The sequence below is a fragment of the Geotrypetes seraphini genome, chromosome 8 (genome assembly GCF_902459505.1).
Source record: "Geotrypetes seraphini chromosome 8, aGeoSer1.1, whole genome shotgun sequence".
Lineage (NCBI taxonomy): Eukaryota > Metazoa > Chordata > Amphibia > Gymnophiona > Dermophiidae > Geotrypetes > Geotrypetes seraphini.
Genome location: NC_047091.1, coordinates 122,591,243 through 122,608,494, shown reverse-complemented (window position 1 = coordinate 122,608,494; position 17,252 = coordinate 122,591,243). Strand labels below are relative to the sequence as shown.

The 17,252-nt window shown below is 41.9% G+C and overlaps 1 protein-coding gene across 3 annotated transcripts in view; it reads right to left on the bottom strand.

Moving 5' to 3' along the window:
• FGF22 (fibroblast growth factor 22) overlaps positions 1–17,252 on the bottom strand; it is a 38,378-nt gene that overhangs the window by 9,181 nt on the left and 11,945 nt on the right. For all 3 annotated transcript variants that reach the window (XM_033955634.1, XM_033955635.1, XM_033955636.1), the window contains one exon: positions 116–219. In XM_033955634.1, coding sequence (XP_033811525.1) covers positions 116–219 — 104 coding nt within the window. The remainder of the gene's footprint in view (positions 1–115; positions 220–17,252) is intronic.

The window sequence follows — 17,252 nt, the reverse complement described above, 5'->3', positions numbered from 1 at the left end:
TTTGTTTGTTTTCTAATAATGTTCTTCTTCACTTTGATATACTTATAGGGAGGCAATATAAGTATTATCTTTTTATAAAAAATTTAGCTAAAAAAAAGGCAGGTGATATACATACCGTCCCATATAATTTCCCATGCTTATCCATAGCAAGAAATAGCCCTGTGTGCACAGACTTAATGGCAACGACACCCACATTTACTGAGCGAATTTCCAACACACCTGAGGAGAAAAAAAAAGATATGAGGGGGTAAAAAATGAGGAAAACTGTGTGTATATTCTCATTCTGTTACTTTCTCCTGCTATAGACTGCTGATAAGATACCCACAAGAAAGGATGCAGAGGAAACAGTGTGGCATCCCTCTCTCTGCCTTGACTATGTTGTGCTGCTTATGGTCTTTCCCACTGCAGGATGTTCACTGATCTGTGTGACTCTGAACTCAGCTCTGTAATGACAGAGGAGAGAACTCTGAGCAGAGTGTTGGCAGCAGTGGCACTTTGCGACACCTAGTGAAAAATCGCTGCTCTGGGTGGAGATTCCTGGTTTGGGTCAGTTCCCTATGCCTGGAGAGAAGTTTGGATTCATGCGTAACAGCAGGCATCCTGGAGATATGTTCCTCAAACCCTTTCCTCCTAAGTTCCTGTTCTGACATCCAGCAAGCAGCAAAGCTCTGAATTCTTGTTTTAAGTTAATTCAGGCTTAGCTGGTCATTGATAATAGTGAAGAGTTTTATTTCTGTGCTTGTGAAGTAGTTTTACTGGAAGCAGCATAGAGGATGACCAAGACCATTTGTTTTCTGTTTCAACCAAAACCAAATTGCGACTAAATTTTGTTGCTCAGTTTCCGTAACCAAAACCAACTCAGCCCCCCCCCCCTTCCAGAACACCACAACCATCCATAGGCCCCCTTCCCTTACAGGTTGTACCTTACCAACTTTAGTGGTGCATTTGGGGTAGGAGTGATCCCCTACTTGCTCCTGCCTATGTTGGCTCTACAGCAGCCATTTTGAAAAGGAAGCTGGTAAGGGCAGGAGCAAGTAGGAATTGCTTCTGCCCCGACCGCACCTGGTGGGGGTTTCACAAATTCAGGGACATCACACTGTTTCAGCTGAAATTGTAAGTACCAAATTTACCACCCCACCCCCCCCTTACAAAACTGCGCTAGCTTTTTTTTATCACTGGTTATGGTGCTATCAGCTCTGACACTCATTTAAAAAAAAATATTTTTTTATTTTAAAAATTTCTATACCGTTTTATATCAAAACAGTTTACAAAATGGTTACATACATAAAGTCTTAAAACAAACTGAGACAAGTAGAAACAGAAAAATTCAGTTCCTACAACAGAAAAATCAATATTCATAGAAATGCATCCACAAATAATTCCTATGAGCTTCGGAGCTGTTACCTCTGCAGCCACCACTAAAAAAATGCTAGCATGGTTTTGTAAAAAGAAGGAGGGGGTTAGAATTTGGGTCAATTCTGGTACTGAAACAGACACTGAAATTCAATCAGTCTCTAGAATAACAGGCACTTGTCCCCAGATTACATGTACTGTCCTGATAAGGCAATAGTAATTCTGAAAAGCTGATGAGAACTATATTAAAAATCTCCCCAGCAGCTTGAATGCTGTCCTTTTATTTTTTTTCATAAGAACATAAAAATTGCCATACTGGGACAGACCAAAGATCCATCAAGTCCAGCATCTTGTTTTCAATAGTGGCCAACCCAGGTCCCAAGTGCCTAGCTAGATCCCAAGTCGTAAAACAGATTTTATGCTGCTTATCCTAGGAATAAGCTGTGGATTTCCCCAAACCATCTTAATAATGGCCTATGGACTTCTCTTTTAGGAAATTATCCAAATCTTTTTTAAACCCTGCTAGGCTAACTGATTTCACCACATTTAATAGTAACGAATTTCAGAGTAGAGAATGACACAGGGACAAATTTGTTGCTGTCCCTATCTTATTCCTGTAAACTCTGCCTTAACTTCAGAAGCCTCAAACACTTATGATTTTAAAGTGTTTGAGGCTTCTGAAGTTAAGGCAGAGTTTACAGGAATGGGGCAGGGATAGGAAAAGAACTTGCGGGGACGGGACAAGAAAATGAGTTCCCACAACAATGGGGAAAAATTTGTCCCCGTGTCATTCTCTATTTCAGAGTTTAATTACATGTTGTATGAAGAAATATTTTTTCTGGTCTGTTGCCTCCCAGTCCTAGTATTTTGGGACTGGGTAAACAAGCGATTCACATCTACCCATTCCATTCAGTAATTTATAGACCTCTATCATGTCACCCCTGAGCTGCCTTTTCTCCACTTTAGCCTTTCCTCATAGGAAAGTTGTCCCATCCCTTTTTGAAGAAGATCAGTATAGAAATAAGTTGCAAGGATTGAAGATATTTCAGATTTAAGGATGACCTGAGACTAGGATCCTTTGCAGGAGCTGTTGGTAGTACTCCTAATTCTGCTACAAAGACAGCCCAGCCCACAAATAATTCTACGGATACTTTCTGTGCCATGTGGATGACGTTTGGAAACCTTTAGTGTTGATGCTTCACTTAGTACCAAGAAAATGCAGCAGAAATCAAGAAATATTTTCCATCATACCAGGTGCCACTGGTTTGATTAACAGGAATTTTCAAGCACATCTGGATAAATTGACTCTATATGTTGTATCTTATTAATGACGAAAAGAAGTTCTTTTTGGCATGATGGAGCAGTATGGTGGACATTAGCAGTAAATTTGAGAGACTGAGATCACATTTCACATACCCTGACTTAGGTTCATTGATCTGTGTTAAGTATTTTCCTGCTCATTATAGATTCTTGGATATAATTTTTTTTGTATTGCACAAGGCTACAAGATTAGCTTATTAGAGGAGGTTTTTTTATGCCAGTGAGGTTCCCTTACCCTGTTTATAACCTACTACCTGGACTCTATAGGGTGGAGGTGGGGTTCTGAGGCTTTTTCATCCCCCTTTTTTTAACGCTGTGGTAGCTATGTTTAATGTGTTATATTTATGTGGGTTTGTTGTACACCTTCAACTAAATTGCATATAGAAAAGTTTTATATATATATATATATTGTTAGTTTTCTTTTACATAGTAAAAAGGTTTTCATATATTGATATTGTTGAATTCTACTTTCTTGAGATTGTGGCACTAAATTATTTAGGTTCATTACTGCCATGCTATATGCAAAACTAACCCATTTGGAAACCTTAGTACTGCTTGAGAATCTGAAACTCATTTTTTTTTCAGGTAGCAACCACAGGGTTAACTATCCTTTGTATGGACAGGCACTTAATGAGGACACTTTCTTGCAGTGACCCTGGTTTGAGGGGTGTAAAGAAGGTTTTACAGCTCCTCAGTCTCACACTGCAGAGATGAAAGTTAGGCTAGACTTTGGGTCCAGATCTCTTTGCAAAATGACCCCTTATCTGATCCTCTGACCTCCAAACTCTGGATTGTAGTTCTTTCTAACTGCCAATCCTGTCTGTGTTCTGCCAAAAATGCTCCTTTTTATATTTTGTTGTATTTTTTGGCCTGAAGTTTATGGGCCTCCAGCTCAGTTAGAACCAGTCTCTTCTAAATGACATGCCCTGAGCCTTCATTTGCACTTCTTGAGGTCTCTCTCCTATCTTTACTCTCTCTAGCTCAGTTATTGCTGGCAGGCAGACTGTCACTCCCTCTGGAACAATATAACTGGGACTCCATCCCGCCAGTAATCCCATCTTTAGCTGGCCGAAGGAGCAAATACAGAATTTCTTTTAGACTTTGGCCTGCTTGTGCTGTTCAGTGCCATCTGCCTCTTGATTTCAGAACTCCATGCAGAGTCCCATTAATAATCTCTGAGGCTTGATTAGCTTATGGAAAAGAGGCCCCCCGATCATTGATGGCCAGCTCTTGGGTGTGGGTGTGTGGGGGATATAATAGGGCCAATTACTACATTTTGACTCAAGGTGGTAGTAGAGACAATTTTTTTACAGGGCCTCTGCTCACCCCACTTTACAAAAACCGATGACCTGGCTCAGTACTGTCTCCAGATTCTGACAGGCATACAAGCTCAAAAAACATTGTTGTATACTTGTACATTTTTTTTTTTGCATTCTTACAAGATTGTTTTTGGAAGGAGGTATTGGGGTAATCATAATTGAGTTTAATTATTTTTAAAAATATTTTTTTGTGGGGGGGGCTAAAAGTGAACAGAGGGTGTTCAAGACATTTACCCTTGCACTGGCCATTTCTGATTTTCAGGAGAGGGAGGGAGACCTGGAGTTTGCTGTCACAGCCTTATATAGGAAATCCCTGCCAGCAGGGAGATCTCTTGAACAGTGTAAAAAGTGTAATAATCTAATGAGATACTGCAGCTGATACACTTTTTACAGGAGAAAAATGATTAAAGCAACAATATTCATGTGATATGATGTTGCTTGGATTGAGATTCTGAAAATGCTCACATTTCCTTTGCAAGGTTTTAAGTTTCAAAACGTTTTCTTTCCTTTGATACTTCAGTTTATAGACAAGCCCCGCTGTAAAATCATAGGATTGTAGTAACTTTGTGGTTTGTGGGCTATGAGATTGTTTAACTGTGTGGAAGGAAGAGCTCTTGGAAGAATTCAAGTAAAGTGACCTTAAGAAGTCCTGCTCTCAGATAAGACCATAGGATCCACATTTCTTTTGTCAGTAGGTGTCTGACCCCCCCCCTCCCCTTGGCATTGGAAAGGCCTTGGAGTGGATGTGTCTAAGCCTCATTCCAGTACAGCTCCTACATCGTACCCTCAAATCCTACGTCATGATACTGTGATAAGGAAGAACACCCTTGTATCTTCCCTTGTGCACAGACCATTCTGTGAACTACAAAAAGGAGGGGGGAGGGAAGAGGACAAAAAAAAAAAAAAAGGATTTATAACAATAGTAGGGTAGAACACAGTTCAACATTAAGTAGATCTTAGTTTGAAGATGTTTTCAATTCTAAACTCCAACCCACCTTCTAAGCACCAATGTCTGTCCCTCTGCAGTTCTCCCACCTGAGCACACCTTCTTGTCCAGTTTGCCTGTCCTGATTAGATTCTAAGCTCTTGAGCAGGGACTGTCTCTTCTGTGTTTTGATATACAGTGCTGTATATGTCTGGTAGTGCTATAAAAATGATTAGTAATAGTGGTAGTCTGACCCTGGAATGACTTTCCTAGGGAGATTATGGGATCCCCCTCAGAAGTTTTAAAGAATAGAATAAACTTCCTCAGAAATGCCAAGTTATCAGTTCCAGGCAGGAGATTTTGGCCAGTTCTGGTTTTGAACTTACATCTCAAAACAATGTGAGGTTTGTAGTAACTGATCTTGCCCACTGAAATCAGTGCTGTCAAGTCCCATAATGCAACAGGATGGGGTGGTCAGAAATCCAGGACTGTCCCAAAATCTCCAGCCTGGAATTTCCCCCATTTCTGGTCCCTGCTTGACTATGTGCTATGAAAATACCACATAAGTGATAAAAGGAAGTAATTACACAGTGCAGAAGAGAATAAAAAGAACTAATTCCAGGTTTTGGTGCTGATCCACATTGCCCCTGATCAAGTCCCATTTCTTACATGATGGCAGGATACAACAGATTGCGCTGACATTTCTGCCAGGATTGTACTCTGCGAGGTCTGAGAAATGTGCATGTTTGATATCTTTCTGTTTTTCACAGTACAGAGGGAAATATGTGATCATTCATTCTGTGTTTGGTGAGGCTTGGTCTGTGCTCTGTGTTAGGTCATGGACATTAATTATTCTGCTAGCATATAAATTCTATGTAAGGATCTGTAGCAATTTGTTCGTTTTCCCACAAGAACACACTGCAGTATTTCATTGCCAGTTTTTTTAGGCCGGGTTGCAGCTGTTATGAGTTTTGCATTTTGCCGGTTTGCTGGGGTAGGTTTGTACATGTGTGTTAAGTGTGTACAGAAAGATAGATCATGACAGTGTATGGCCAATCCAGTCTGCTGCACATCCATATCATCTGCTATCCCTTCTCTCATGTGCTTTTCCCATGCTTTCTTGAATTCAGAGAACCTTCATTTCCACCACCTTTACTGAGAGGCTATTTCATTTTAGTAGCTGCCTCTGGACAGACTCATCCTATTTATATCTTTTTGAAGGTCTGCTCTCCAGAACTGTATATAGTTCTCTACCCCCCCCCCCCCCTTTACAAAACCGAAGAAGCAGTTTTTAGCGCAGGCCGGCTCACTGGATGTTCTGCATTACTCCTCACGCATTACTCATAGGAACTCTGAATGTAGGGAGCAATGCAGAGCATTCAGCGCACCAGCCTGCGCTAAAAAAAATGCTTTCACGTCTCATCAGAAACTTATATAGACACATCACCACCTCCTTTTTCCTAAGAACATAAGAATAGCCTTACTGGGTCAGACCAATGGTCCATCAAGCCCAGTAGCCCGTTCTCACGGTGGCCAATCCAGGTCACTAATACCTGGCCAAAACCCAAGGAGAAGCAATATTCCATGCTACCGATACAGGGCAAGCAGTGCCTTCCCCCCTGTCTTTCTCAATAACAGACTATGGACTTTTCCTTCAGGAACTTGTCCAAACCTTTCTTAAAACCAGCTATGCAATCCGCTCTTACCACATCCTCTGACAATGCGTTCCAGAGCTTAACTATTCTCTGAGTGAAAAAAAAAATTTCCTCCTATTGGTTTTAAAAGTTATTTCCCTGTAACTTCATCGAGTGTCCCCTAGTCTTTTGTAATTTTTGACGGAGTGAAAAATCGATCCACTTGTACACGTTCTACTTTACTCAGGATTTTGTATACTTCAATCAAATCTCCCCTCAGCTGTCTCTTTTCCAAGCTGAAGAGCCCTAACCATTTTAGTCTTTCCTCATATGAGAGGAGTTGCATCCCCTTTACCATCTTGGTCGCTCTTCTTTAAACCTTTTCTAGCGCCACTATATCTTTCTTGAGATAAGGAGACCAAAATTGAACGCAATACTCCAGGTGAGGTCGCACCATGGAGCGATACAGGGGCATTATGACATTCTTAGTCTTATTAACCATCCCTTTTTTAAATAATTCCTAGCATCCTATTTGCTTTTTTGGCCGCCAGCTTTTAATCCAGTTTGTCACTTTCAGGCCCATATCACGTGCATTTAGTTTATTTATATTATTTATTTATTCAATTTTATAACTTTACAAGAAAATACATATTGCTTAAAATACAGCAGGAATAAATGTTCAAAATCACATTTCAACAAAAGAAATAGAATATATGGCCATGCTTTCTTAGACCACAAAAAGAGCATAAAAGTGGTTAAAGCAGGTAATTAAGAAGTTAATCAATCATGCTGAAAAAAGGTACAATAAAGGCTATAACTGGCCATCCTCTCCATATGCACCCAAGCACACTTCTGGCTTTTGCCACCATATTTTCTACCTGTTTGCTCACCTTAAAATTATCAGATATATGATCACCTCTAAGTCCTCCTCTTCGTTCATGTTCAAAAGTATGTTGTCCCCTATATTCCCTCAGATTTTTAAAGCCCAAATGAATGATCCTGCATTTTTTTTTTTAGCCTTGTCTTTCTGGACCATTCTTCAAGCTTTGCTAGGTCCTTCCTCATGTTATCTACACAATCAGGGGTGTCTACTCTATTGAAGATTTTGGTATCATCTGCAAAGAGGCAAACCTTATCAGACAAACCCTTGCACCATATCACTTACCAAAACGTTAAAAAGAACTGGACCAAGAACCCAGGCTTGGGCAAACCACTGAGAGTGAACTCCATTTACTACTACTTTTCATTGCACTCCACTCAACCTGTTCCCAACCCAGACAGAAAAGACACTTTTAGGACCCAAGCTGAGGATACTTGATTTAGTTATAAAATTGCTTATCCAGACTCATAGACAATTGGCTTTGCCAAAATCTAAGTACAACTCATCTAGCACGCCTTCCTTGATCCAGTCAAAGAAATTAATCTGACAAGACCTGTCTCTAATAAAACTCAGTGTATTTTCCAGAATTTCTAGTAGTGGAGGGAATTTGTGTCTCTCTTACTGAGGTGAAATCAGAATTTTGAATATTCTCTTTGCAGAGTGAATAGTAAATGGCAGAAGCCTACTAATATTAAATATTGAACTAGGCCAGTTACTGGGCAGACTTGCACGGTCTGTGTCGGTGTATGGCCGTTTGGTGAAGGATGGGCAGGGGAGGGCTTCAATGGCTGGGAGGATGTAGATGGGCTGGAGTTAGTCTTAACAGAGATTTTGGCAGTTGGAACCCAAGCACAGTATCGGGTAAAGCTTTGGATTCTGCCCAGAAATAGCTAAGAAGAAAAATTAAAAAAAATAAAATAAAATAAATTTTTTTTTAAAATTGAATCAGGTTGGGCAGACTGGATGGACCATTCGGGTCTTTATCTGCCGTCATCTACTATGTTACTATGTTACTTCTATTCTGTACCCTATTCTTGAGTGTTTTTGTGGATACAAAATGTCTATTTGCAGGGTTTCTTTGTGGGGTTTTGTGACGTCTGACCCTGCGCCTCATTCACCTATAATAGGATTGGTAGAATGATGCTATCAAATAATTGTAATACTAGTTTCCACTTTCCCAGAGTCCCAGATACGAAATTACTCACCCATTTTGAGCAATACAGCATCAGCAACTAGAGATCTTGGGGTGAGGAAAGAGACCTATTTTCAACCCCCTCCAGCCAAAAAGATATTCTACTGCTCCATGTATCCCTGTTACTAGTAATCTGCAACGTACCATTAAAATAAGAACATAAGAATTGCCATACTTGGACAGACTGAAGGTCCATCAAACCCAGTGTCCTGTTTCCAACAGTGGCCAACCCAAGTACCTAACTACTGTGGATCCCAAGTAGTAAAACAAATTTTATGCTGCTTATCCTAGGAATAAGCAGTGGATTTCCCCAAGCCATATCAATAATAGCCTATGGACTTCTCTTTTAGGAAATTAGCCAAACTTTTTTTAAACCCCGCTAAGCTAACTAATTTCACCATACTCTCTGGCATTGAATTCCAGAGTTTAATTACACATTGTGTAAAGAAATATTTTCTCCAGTTTGTTTTAAATCTACTACTTAGTAGCTTTATCGCATGTCCTCTAATCTTAGTATTTTTGGAAAGAGTGAATAAGCGATTCACATTTACCCTTTCCACTTATTATTTTATAGACCTCTATCATATCACACCTGAGCTGAAGGGCCCCAACCGCTTTAGCATTTCCTCATAGGGAAGTCATCCCATCCTTTTTATCATTTTTGTTACCCTTCTCTGTACCTTTTCTGATTCCATTATATCTTTTTTGAGATATGGCAACCAGAATTGCACACAGTATTTGAGGTTCAGCCATACCATAGTATAAGGGCATTATAACATTTTCATCTTTGTTTTCCATTCCTTTCCTGATAATTCCTAACATTCTATTTGCTTTCTTAGTAGCCGCTGCACATTGAGTTGAGGGTTTCAACGCATCCTCAACAATGACACCTAACACAGAACCTTTTCCTGGGCAGTGACTCCTAACACAGAACCCAGTATCACGTAGCTATAGTTCAGGTTCCTCTTTCCCACATGCATCATTTTGTACTTGCTCACATTAAATGTCATTTGCCATTTTGACGTCCAGTCTTTCAAGGTCCTCTTGCAATTTTTCACAATCCTCTTTCAATTTAACAACTTTGTGTCATCAGCAAATTTAATTATTTCACTATTTATTCCCATCTTTAGATCATTGATAAATATGTTAAAAAGCAGCGGTCCCAGCACAGACCCCTGGAGAATACCACTATTTACCCTTCTCCATTGAAAATATTGACTATTTAAACCCATTCTCTGTTTTCTATCTTTCAACTAGCTTGTGAGGACTGGATGATGGTCAAGGTAGGACTATTTTTAAAAAGGTTCCAGGGGTGATCCAGACTGGGGAGCTTGAAATTGTGGCCAGGCAAAATTACTGACCATATAAGATGAACACAGCTTACTCAAAATGAATCATGTGTTCAGCAAAGGCAATTCTTGCCTTACCAATTTGAGGTTTTTTTTAAAAGGTGGATAAAGATGACTTTGTAATATACTATACTTTATTTTGAATTTTCAAATAAAATGGTGTGATAGCCAAGTTAGTCCATTTTTAAAGGTATCATGTAGGGATGAAACAAAACAAAGGAAATAAAGTAGAATAACTTAATTCATTTTTTAAATTAGATTTGGGCTCCTTTATTAAATCTGTGGTAATTGCTCTGATTTAATTTAATAGGCTTTTGGGGCATTTGCCGCGCAGCAGCTGCTACTGCAGCTTTGTTAAAAAAAAAGAAAAGAAAAAGGGAGGGGTTTTTATTATGTTAGCCCTATTAAAAAGTATCACTTTATTTCCTTTGTTTTTATTTTATTTCTATATATTACCTTTGGGATTTTCAGAAGGCTTATAATGAAGTCTTTCATGACAGTCTCCTTAGGATATCAAAGAGTCAAGAGATAGGTGGTAATGCCCTGTTCTGGTGCAATGTGTCTAGGAGTCCTGACTATAGGTAATATCAATATCCCCCCAATTTTGAGTTATGTTACAGAAGGATTACATTTTCATTCTTCAACTCCACCTCCTCCTCTAATAGCTGTAGTGCCTCCTTCAGTTTTTCCTTCTGCAAGTGAGTTGAGATGGTGGTGTTCTGATCTCTGTTCATTTTTTCTTATTTTTCAGGGTTTTATCCAAATCTGGAGGTTTTGCAGTGCTCAAGAGGTTCCCAGTGACCCTGGGACAGCTCTGCCTGGGAGAGGATGCAGACTCTGGGAAAAGTCTGCAGCTAGGAGGGAAACCCTTGGACTACCTATCTAGCCAGCCTGCAATAGGACTTGTGGAGCTCAGGGTCCATTCTCCTGGAAGTTAGCTTGCAACCTGATTTATCAGGTGCTTGAGCACAGGCTGCTTGGCCCCTGTGGTGGTCCGATCGGGCTTTGGTGGGTGCAAAATTAAAAATGGATCCTCTGCAGATGTCTGGTACACAGTGTTCTGTTATGAGGGTTTCCCAGGCTCCAACTATTTTTCCCTTTGCATCCTGATGTCGGCAGTTATTTGTCCAATCAAAAGTGAATTTGTTGGTAGTGCAAGTTACCAAGCATGCAAAATTAAAAATGGATCCTCTGCAGATGTCTGGTACACAGTGCTCTGTTATGAGGGTTTCCCAGGCTCCAACTTTTTTTCCCTTTGCATCCTGATATCAGCAGTTATTTGTCCAATCAAAAGTGAATTTGTTGGTAGTGCAAGTTACCAAGCATACTTCCCTCCCTAGTGAAGGGAGAGTAATGTTAAAGGATGTTCAGGGCCGCAGGGTGGATGTAGTCCTTAAGTGGAAATTCGAAGCCTTAGCCTTGGGAGTTAAAGTAGCATCAACGGCCTCTTTCATGGCATATGTCTGTCATACGAGAGTCCATCAGATTTCTTTCTCAGATGATGACGTCTACCCTCAGCTGGTAATGGTGGGGATTGATTATGTTGCAGAGTCTTGAGCAAGGTATCTGCTTACTCTGTCTCTGCCCGCAGAATGCTTTGGATCAGGCAATGGGTAGAAGATTCGGCTTCGAAAGCCACTCTATGCAGGCTCCCCTTTAAGGGCCAGATGCTCTTCGGTAAATGATTGGATGATCTTATGGTCATTGTGGCAGATTGTTGACCTAAGACTCTTCCAGACAGCAGATTTCATGTTCCTACAGGGTCTAGTTAGGATAATGTTTGTGGCTCAAGGTGCTTTAACCAGTACTCCAGAGGAACTGCTACCCAGAGAACATAGCAATCACAGCAGAAGTATGGAAACTTAAGGCATACTCAGTCCTCTGGACCACGCATCCCTGCAACCTCAAGAAAGTCTCATTGATGCCAGGTCATAGCCATGACTCTGCAGATAGGAGAGAGGTTAACAGCCTATTAGGAGGCATGGATGTGGATCAGCTCAGACTGCTAGGTGCTGGCAATAATACGAGTTGGATACAAATTCAAATTCAGCTACCCCCTAGCAGATTACTTTCTGGACTCTTTGGCTGAATGGCTGGAGAAGATGGTTAGTAATTTTGGTGGCACCAGCGTCAGCTGTGATATGCAGACCTGGTGCGCCTTCAAAAGGACAGAGGTCTCGAATTGTTGGTGCATTTGGATCTCTGTTGCAGGGTCCAGTTCCCATGGAGAGTCCGGAACACTTTGGTCTTTTGGCATGGCTCTTGAGCACACAGTTCTAGTGTGGAAAGGTTATTTGGAAGTGGTCATGGCTACCTTCCTTAGAGCCAAGAGACCAATTACGATTGCAGCCCTGGAAGTCATTTCAATATTGGTACAAGAAGGACAAGATGGAGCCGATAAAAGCCCCGGCATTAGTGGTTTTGGCATTTCTGCAGGTCTCTTGTGCTTCAGAGCCTGAGTGGAAAAGGACTCATTGGTCTCACATCCTGACATAGCCTGTTTTTTTAAGGAAGCTGCGGCCTCCGATGAGGCAATCGTTCCTGTCATGAATCTAACATTGTTTTGAGGGGGCTCAGTAAGGCTCCATTCGCACTTTTGCAGGAAGCATCACTGCTAGATCTGACATTGAAGACTGTTCCTGGTAGCCATTGCCTCGGCAAGAAAAGTCTTAGAGATTCAGGTATTATCATGCAGAGAACCATTTCTCAGACTTACAGAAGTGGGAGTCTATCTGTATGTCCAGGTGTTAAGTCCCAAATGCCCAGAATAAGACCTTTGGACATGGGAGAGGCCACCCAAACTTGGCAACAGAGCAGAGGGACACCTTACAGGGCACTGATGTGAACTTCACAAAAAGGGTGCCACATAAACATCTCATCAGAACTCCCTTATAGGTCATGGTGAGCCCTCCCCAAACCCACTATGCCCAATTGTCTACAACCCCAATAGCCCTTATGGCTGCAGGTGGCACCTTTATGGCAGTACGGTAGGTTTTCGGGGGGTTTGGTGGGCTCACATTTTCCACCATGAATGTAGTGCTTAGAATGGCTTATGGGCCTGGGTCCTTCCCTCCATGGTTCAGTAGCCCACCCCCCAGACTACTTAAGCCATTTCTGTGCAGCTCTACTAGGCTTTCCTATGCCAGGTGCTGATGTTCTGGAGGCAGGTAAGTACGTTTTTATTCTGAACTTTGTGGGGGTGTGATGGGGTCAATGAACACGGGGGTGGGGAGGAGTGTGTGTGGGTCTTTGTCTCTGCAGTTGTTCTCTGGTCACTTTGAAAACCTTTTGGGCACTTATACCTGTCTTTATATTGTCTAACTCACAACTCGATTATCCCTGCAAGTCTAGTTCGGCCCACATCCCACCCACACCACTCCTCCAAAAACACCTGTTTCAGCTCTGGGCGCAGAGCAGGATTCAAAGGCCTAAAATGTCCCTGGATACGTCTAAAAAGCCATTTCAATTATCAGCATTTGGATGACCTGTCCTTTAGATCGTCCAAGTGCCGACTTGGATGGGATTTTAGGTGTATTTAAGTTTTGAATAAGAGCCCCTTAGTATCAAGCTGAGCTTAGCATAGTCTAGGGCAGGTGCTACCTTTTAACTATTTAGGTCAAATTTGAGTTTGTTTTAGAGATTTATTTGCTTTTTCTGAAAATGGGAGCCTGAGACCCCAGTGTCGATGGGCGTAATGTAACATGGGGCTGGTAGAGCCCTCGTGTTGCCCATTGGCTGGGTAGGTAGGGATTAGAGTAGGTAGGGGAAGGGCAGAAGGGAGTAGACAGGTGATTTGGCGGAGAGCCTGTCAGAGAAGTAAATTTAAAGTGATTGGAAGAGCGGCACAGGGGCGAGGTTTTAAAGCCGGGATCCTGAAGGACTCGACTTTTTCCAAGGTCCTCCGGGGCGGCTTTTCCCGCCCACCCGCCCTTAGTTGGGGGTAGCTGTTGTTAGTTCGGGGGAGGCAGATTCCCGAGCTACTGGGTCATGAGGCTCATCAGGTGATGAGCGTTGGGATGGCGGGGAGCCGTGCCCAGTGGGTCAGGTAACCCGGAAAAGGGGCATGAGGGACATGCCACCCCTCTGACTCTTGCTGTGGTGGCTCAAGTCTCTCAGATTCACTGCTAATGCTCATCTCAGAACTTGCATTGCACCTTCTGGAGTGCATTTTCTCTGTGACGGGACCTTCCTTCTGGAACAGTCTCCCTTCCCATCTTAGACTCGAATCCTCCCATGACAAATTCAAAGCCCAACTAAAAACTTTTCTTTTCAATGACACATTCAGCCAATGTCCATTCTTTATTCACTAGCCCTTCCTTCTCATCATTACTATCCTGAGATAACCGGAGAGGAGTCTATTGTACCAGTAGGACAGCTTCCCCTTTCCCCTCCCCCATCATGCATTGTAGTTAATCCTCCAAAACTCTTATTACCCTTTTCCACCTCTCTCAACTTTCTTCTTTTGCTATTATTATTATTATGATTTGTACACTGCTTAGATATCTCATAATGAGCAGTATATCAAAACTTTAATAAACTTGGACAGTTAGAATATGCAATATGCATAGGCATGGCAAATTTGTGCTTGGAAATACGTGATTGGCACCCAATACAACTGGGATAATTTCTGTATCTTTCCAGCAGTAAGGGTAAGATGGTGGGGTAGCCATGTTAGTCCACTTTTAAAGGTAATAATATTTCTGTTTATTACCAGCAGTATGGGGAAATCATTGATGTATATGTGAAGAGGCTGGGCCCGAGACTACATTTCTGTCTTATTCTGTTTTGTTCCCGTCTGAAGTTGGCTGGCTGCACAGTGTTCATTTTTACCTTACAGCTGATGGATGAATAGATGGATTTACTTAGATCAGAGGTTCCTCACCCCTACTTTTCCAGTGTGCAGGCTAGGTGCCGAATAAAGTCACAACCTTTTTTAAAGTCAATAAAACGCTGGGGGGGGGGGGGTCAATTATTTATTTGTTACACACCTATTAATTAGCATCTGTAAAAGGAAGATGTGGCAGAGTTACTGTGCTTGGGGAGGAACTAATCTCTGACTTCATTCTCTCCATCCCACCTCTTCCCCATGTACCCATCTAATTTCCTCTCCCCCACCCCTCTCTCCTTCCCATTGCTTCAGCCTCTCCATGCTTGTAATTTAAAGACTTGTGGTAGAGTTCAGCCACAAAACCGGCCTGACTGATGACTCATAATCTACGTTTTTGTATCTGTGACACACTGTAACTTTACAGGAAGCACATTGACCATTCTCCTAAGGAATTTTTTTCAGTTAAAAAAAAAAAAAATCAGATACCTCTATGAATGTGAAAATGCCTAATGCGCCTCTCACCCAACCTAGAAGCAGATGACATTCTGATAGACTATCTCTTAGTATTCTCTTTAAAGAACTTTTACCTACTGTAATTTACCCCTCCCTCCCAAGACTCTCATGTACAGTGTGAGCTGGGGGTCCAGCATCTTTCTGATTCATGTATTAAGTGTCCTACCACCAGCTTCTAAAGGCAGCCAGGACATGAAAGCAAAGCCATTGCTTATGATCAGAGAGCAGGAAGTCTTTCATTACTCAATTAGTAGAGCTTCAAGCAGATACAGAGGAAACAGAGCAGCCCCAGGGTCAAAGGTTAGTACTGATTACAGCCATGGCTGGGAAAGTGGACAGCTCAGAGAGGAAGGGGGGGCAGGCATAGCCCCCGATTGCTCCTGATGGACAGAGACAATGGAATGCTGAGGCTTAGAGCCCCCCTACACCTTTGACTTCATGGAAACTCCCTAGTCAGCCTTTCATATATAAGCCACTTGTTTAATTTAAACTTGCCCAAAAGCAAACTGGGGGATTCTCAGTTCAGCTCTCTGGTTTTCAGGAGACCCATGGGCAATGTGCAATAATTATGCACACGTAAAGCCACAGAGCTGTCCTGCTTGCTTACATACATAGAAATAAAGTAAATGTTCATGTTGTAGACTAGACACTTTTGCTGAACTATTTGACTAGCTTTCAAGAGCTATAATTATAAAAAAAAACTAGTCACAGATGTATGAAGACAGACTAACAGAAAGGTCTTACTTTGTGTGTTAATTTCTATTTAAATGTATTTGTACAAACATAGTAATGCAGTACAGTCGTTATTCACGGTAGTATAGCTCACTAAAATGTTCGTAAACCACAGAATCATGAATAACAAAACATGGAGTTTATAGGGAAATAAAGTTAGATTCCAGCAGTTCATGTTGCGGCTTAAATTGTGGAAAGTAAACAGTGGATTCAGTAGGAAAATAGGGTTAAGTTCCTGCATGAAGTACTTGTACTTCACTCTCCAAATGCTTGGGGGCCATATCTGGAAGCAAAGCCTGACCGTGTGGTGAAAAAAAAATTTTTTTTGAAGCACTAGTTTGCGAATATATGAACACACAGCGTAAATGGGGAATTTGGTTGCAACTGATGCAACTGCAGATAGGCAAATTCATGAGAACGGACTGCAGATGGTGGCAGATAAGGACCATTGGGCCATCCACTCTGCTCAATAACGCCTCTCCACAAGAATGTACCATATCTTGATTGAATCTCCTGTTGGTTGACCTTGATGCCTCTATTTGGAAGAATGAATGTAGCCTTACAGTTGTGTGCTTCATGGCTTATAGTCACCTCATTTTTATCTCTTTGGATCTCTAATGTTCCCAATATCATGTGCATACAGTGGTGCCTCGCATAACGGACGCCTCGTACAGCGAACGCTGCGCATAACGAACTTTTTGTCTTGCTCCCTATAACGAACTTCGTTTCACACAACGAAGTCGCCCGAGGGGCCCGGGGGGGGGGGGGGGCGGAACTACTCTCGCCGCTTCCTAATGTGAGCCGGGAACAGCAGCACCCTCCTGTCTGAATGCAGTGTTCCATCATCTCCCTCCACCTTACCTTAGATGCCGAGTTTTCCGGCTTTCTTTTTCGGCCAGCCACACACTTTCAAAGAGCAGCACATGTGCGCATGCTCTGTTGTTCAATCTTCTCCTCTGACGCAACCGGAAACCGGAAGTTGCAGGAGAGGAGAACATTGATCAACTCCAGCAGCTGCGCGTGCACAGCTTTTTGAAAGCGTGCGGCTGGGTGAAAAAGAAAGCTGGCAAACTCTGCATATAAGGTGAGGTGGAGGGAGGGAAATGTAGGGCTGCAGAACGAATTATTTTGTTTTACATGTATTCTTATGGGAAAACAGGGCTGCAGAACGAATTATTTTGTTTTACATGTATTCTTATGGGAAAAC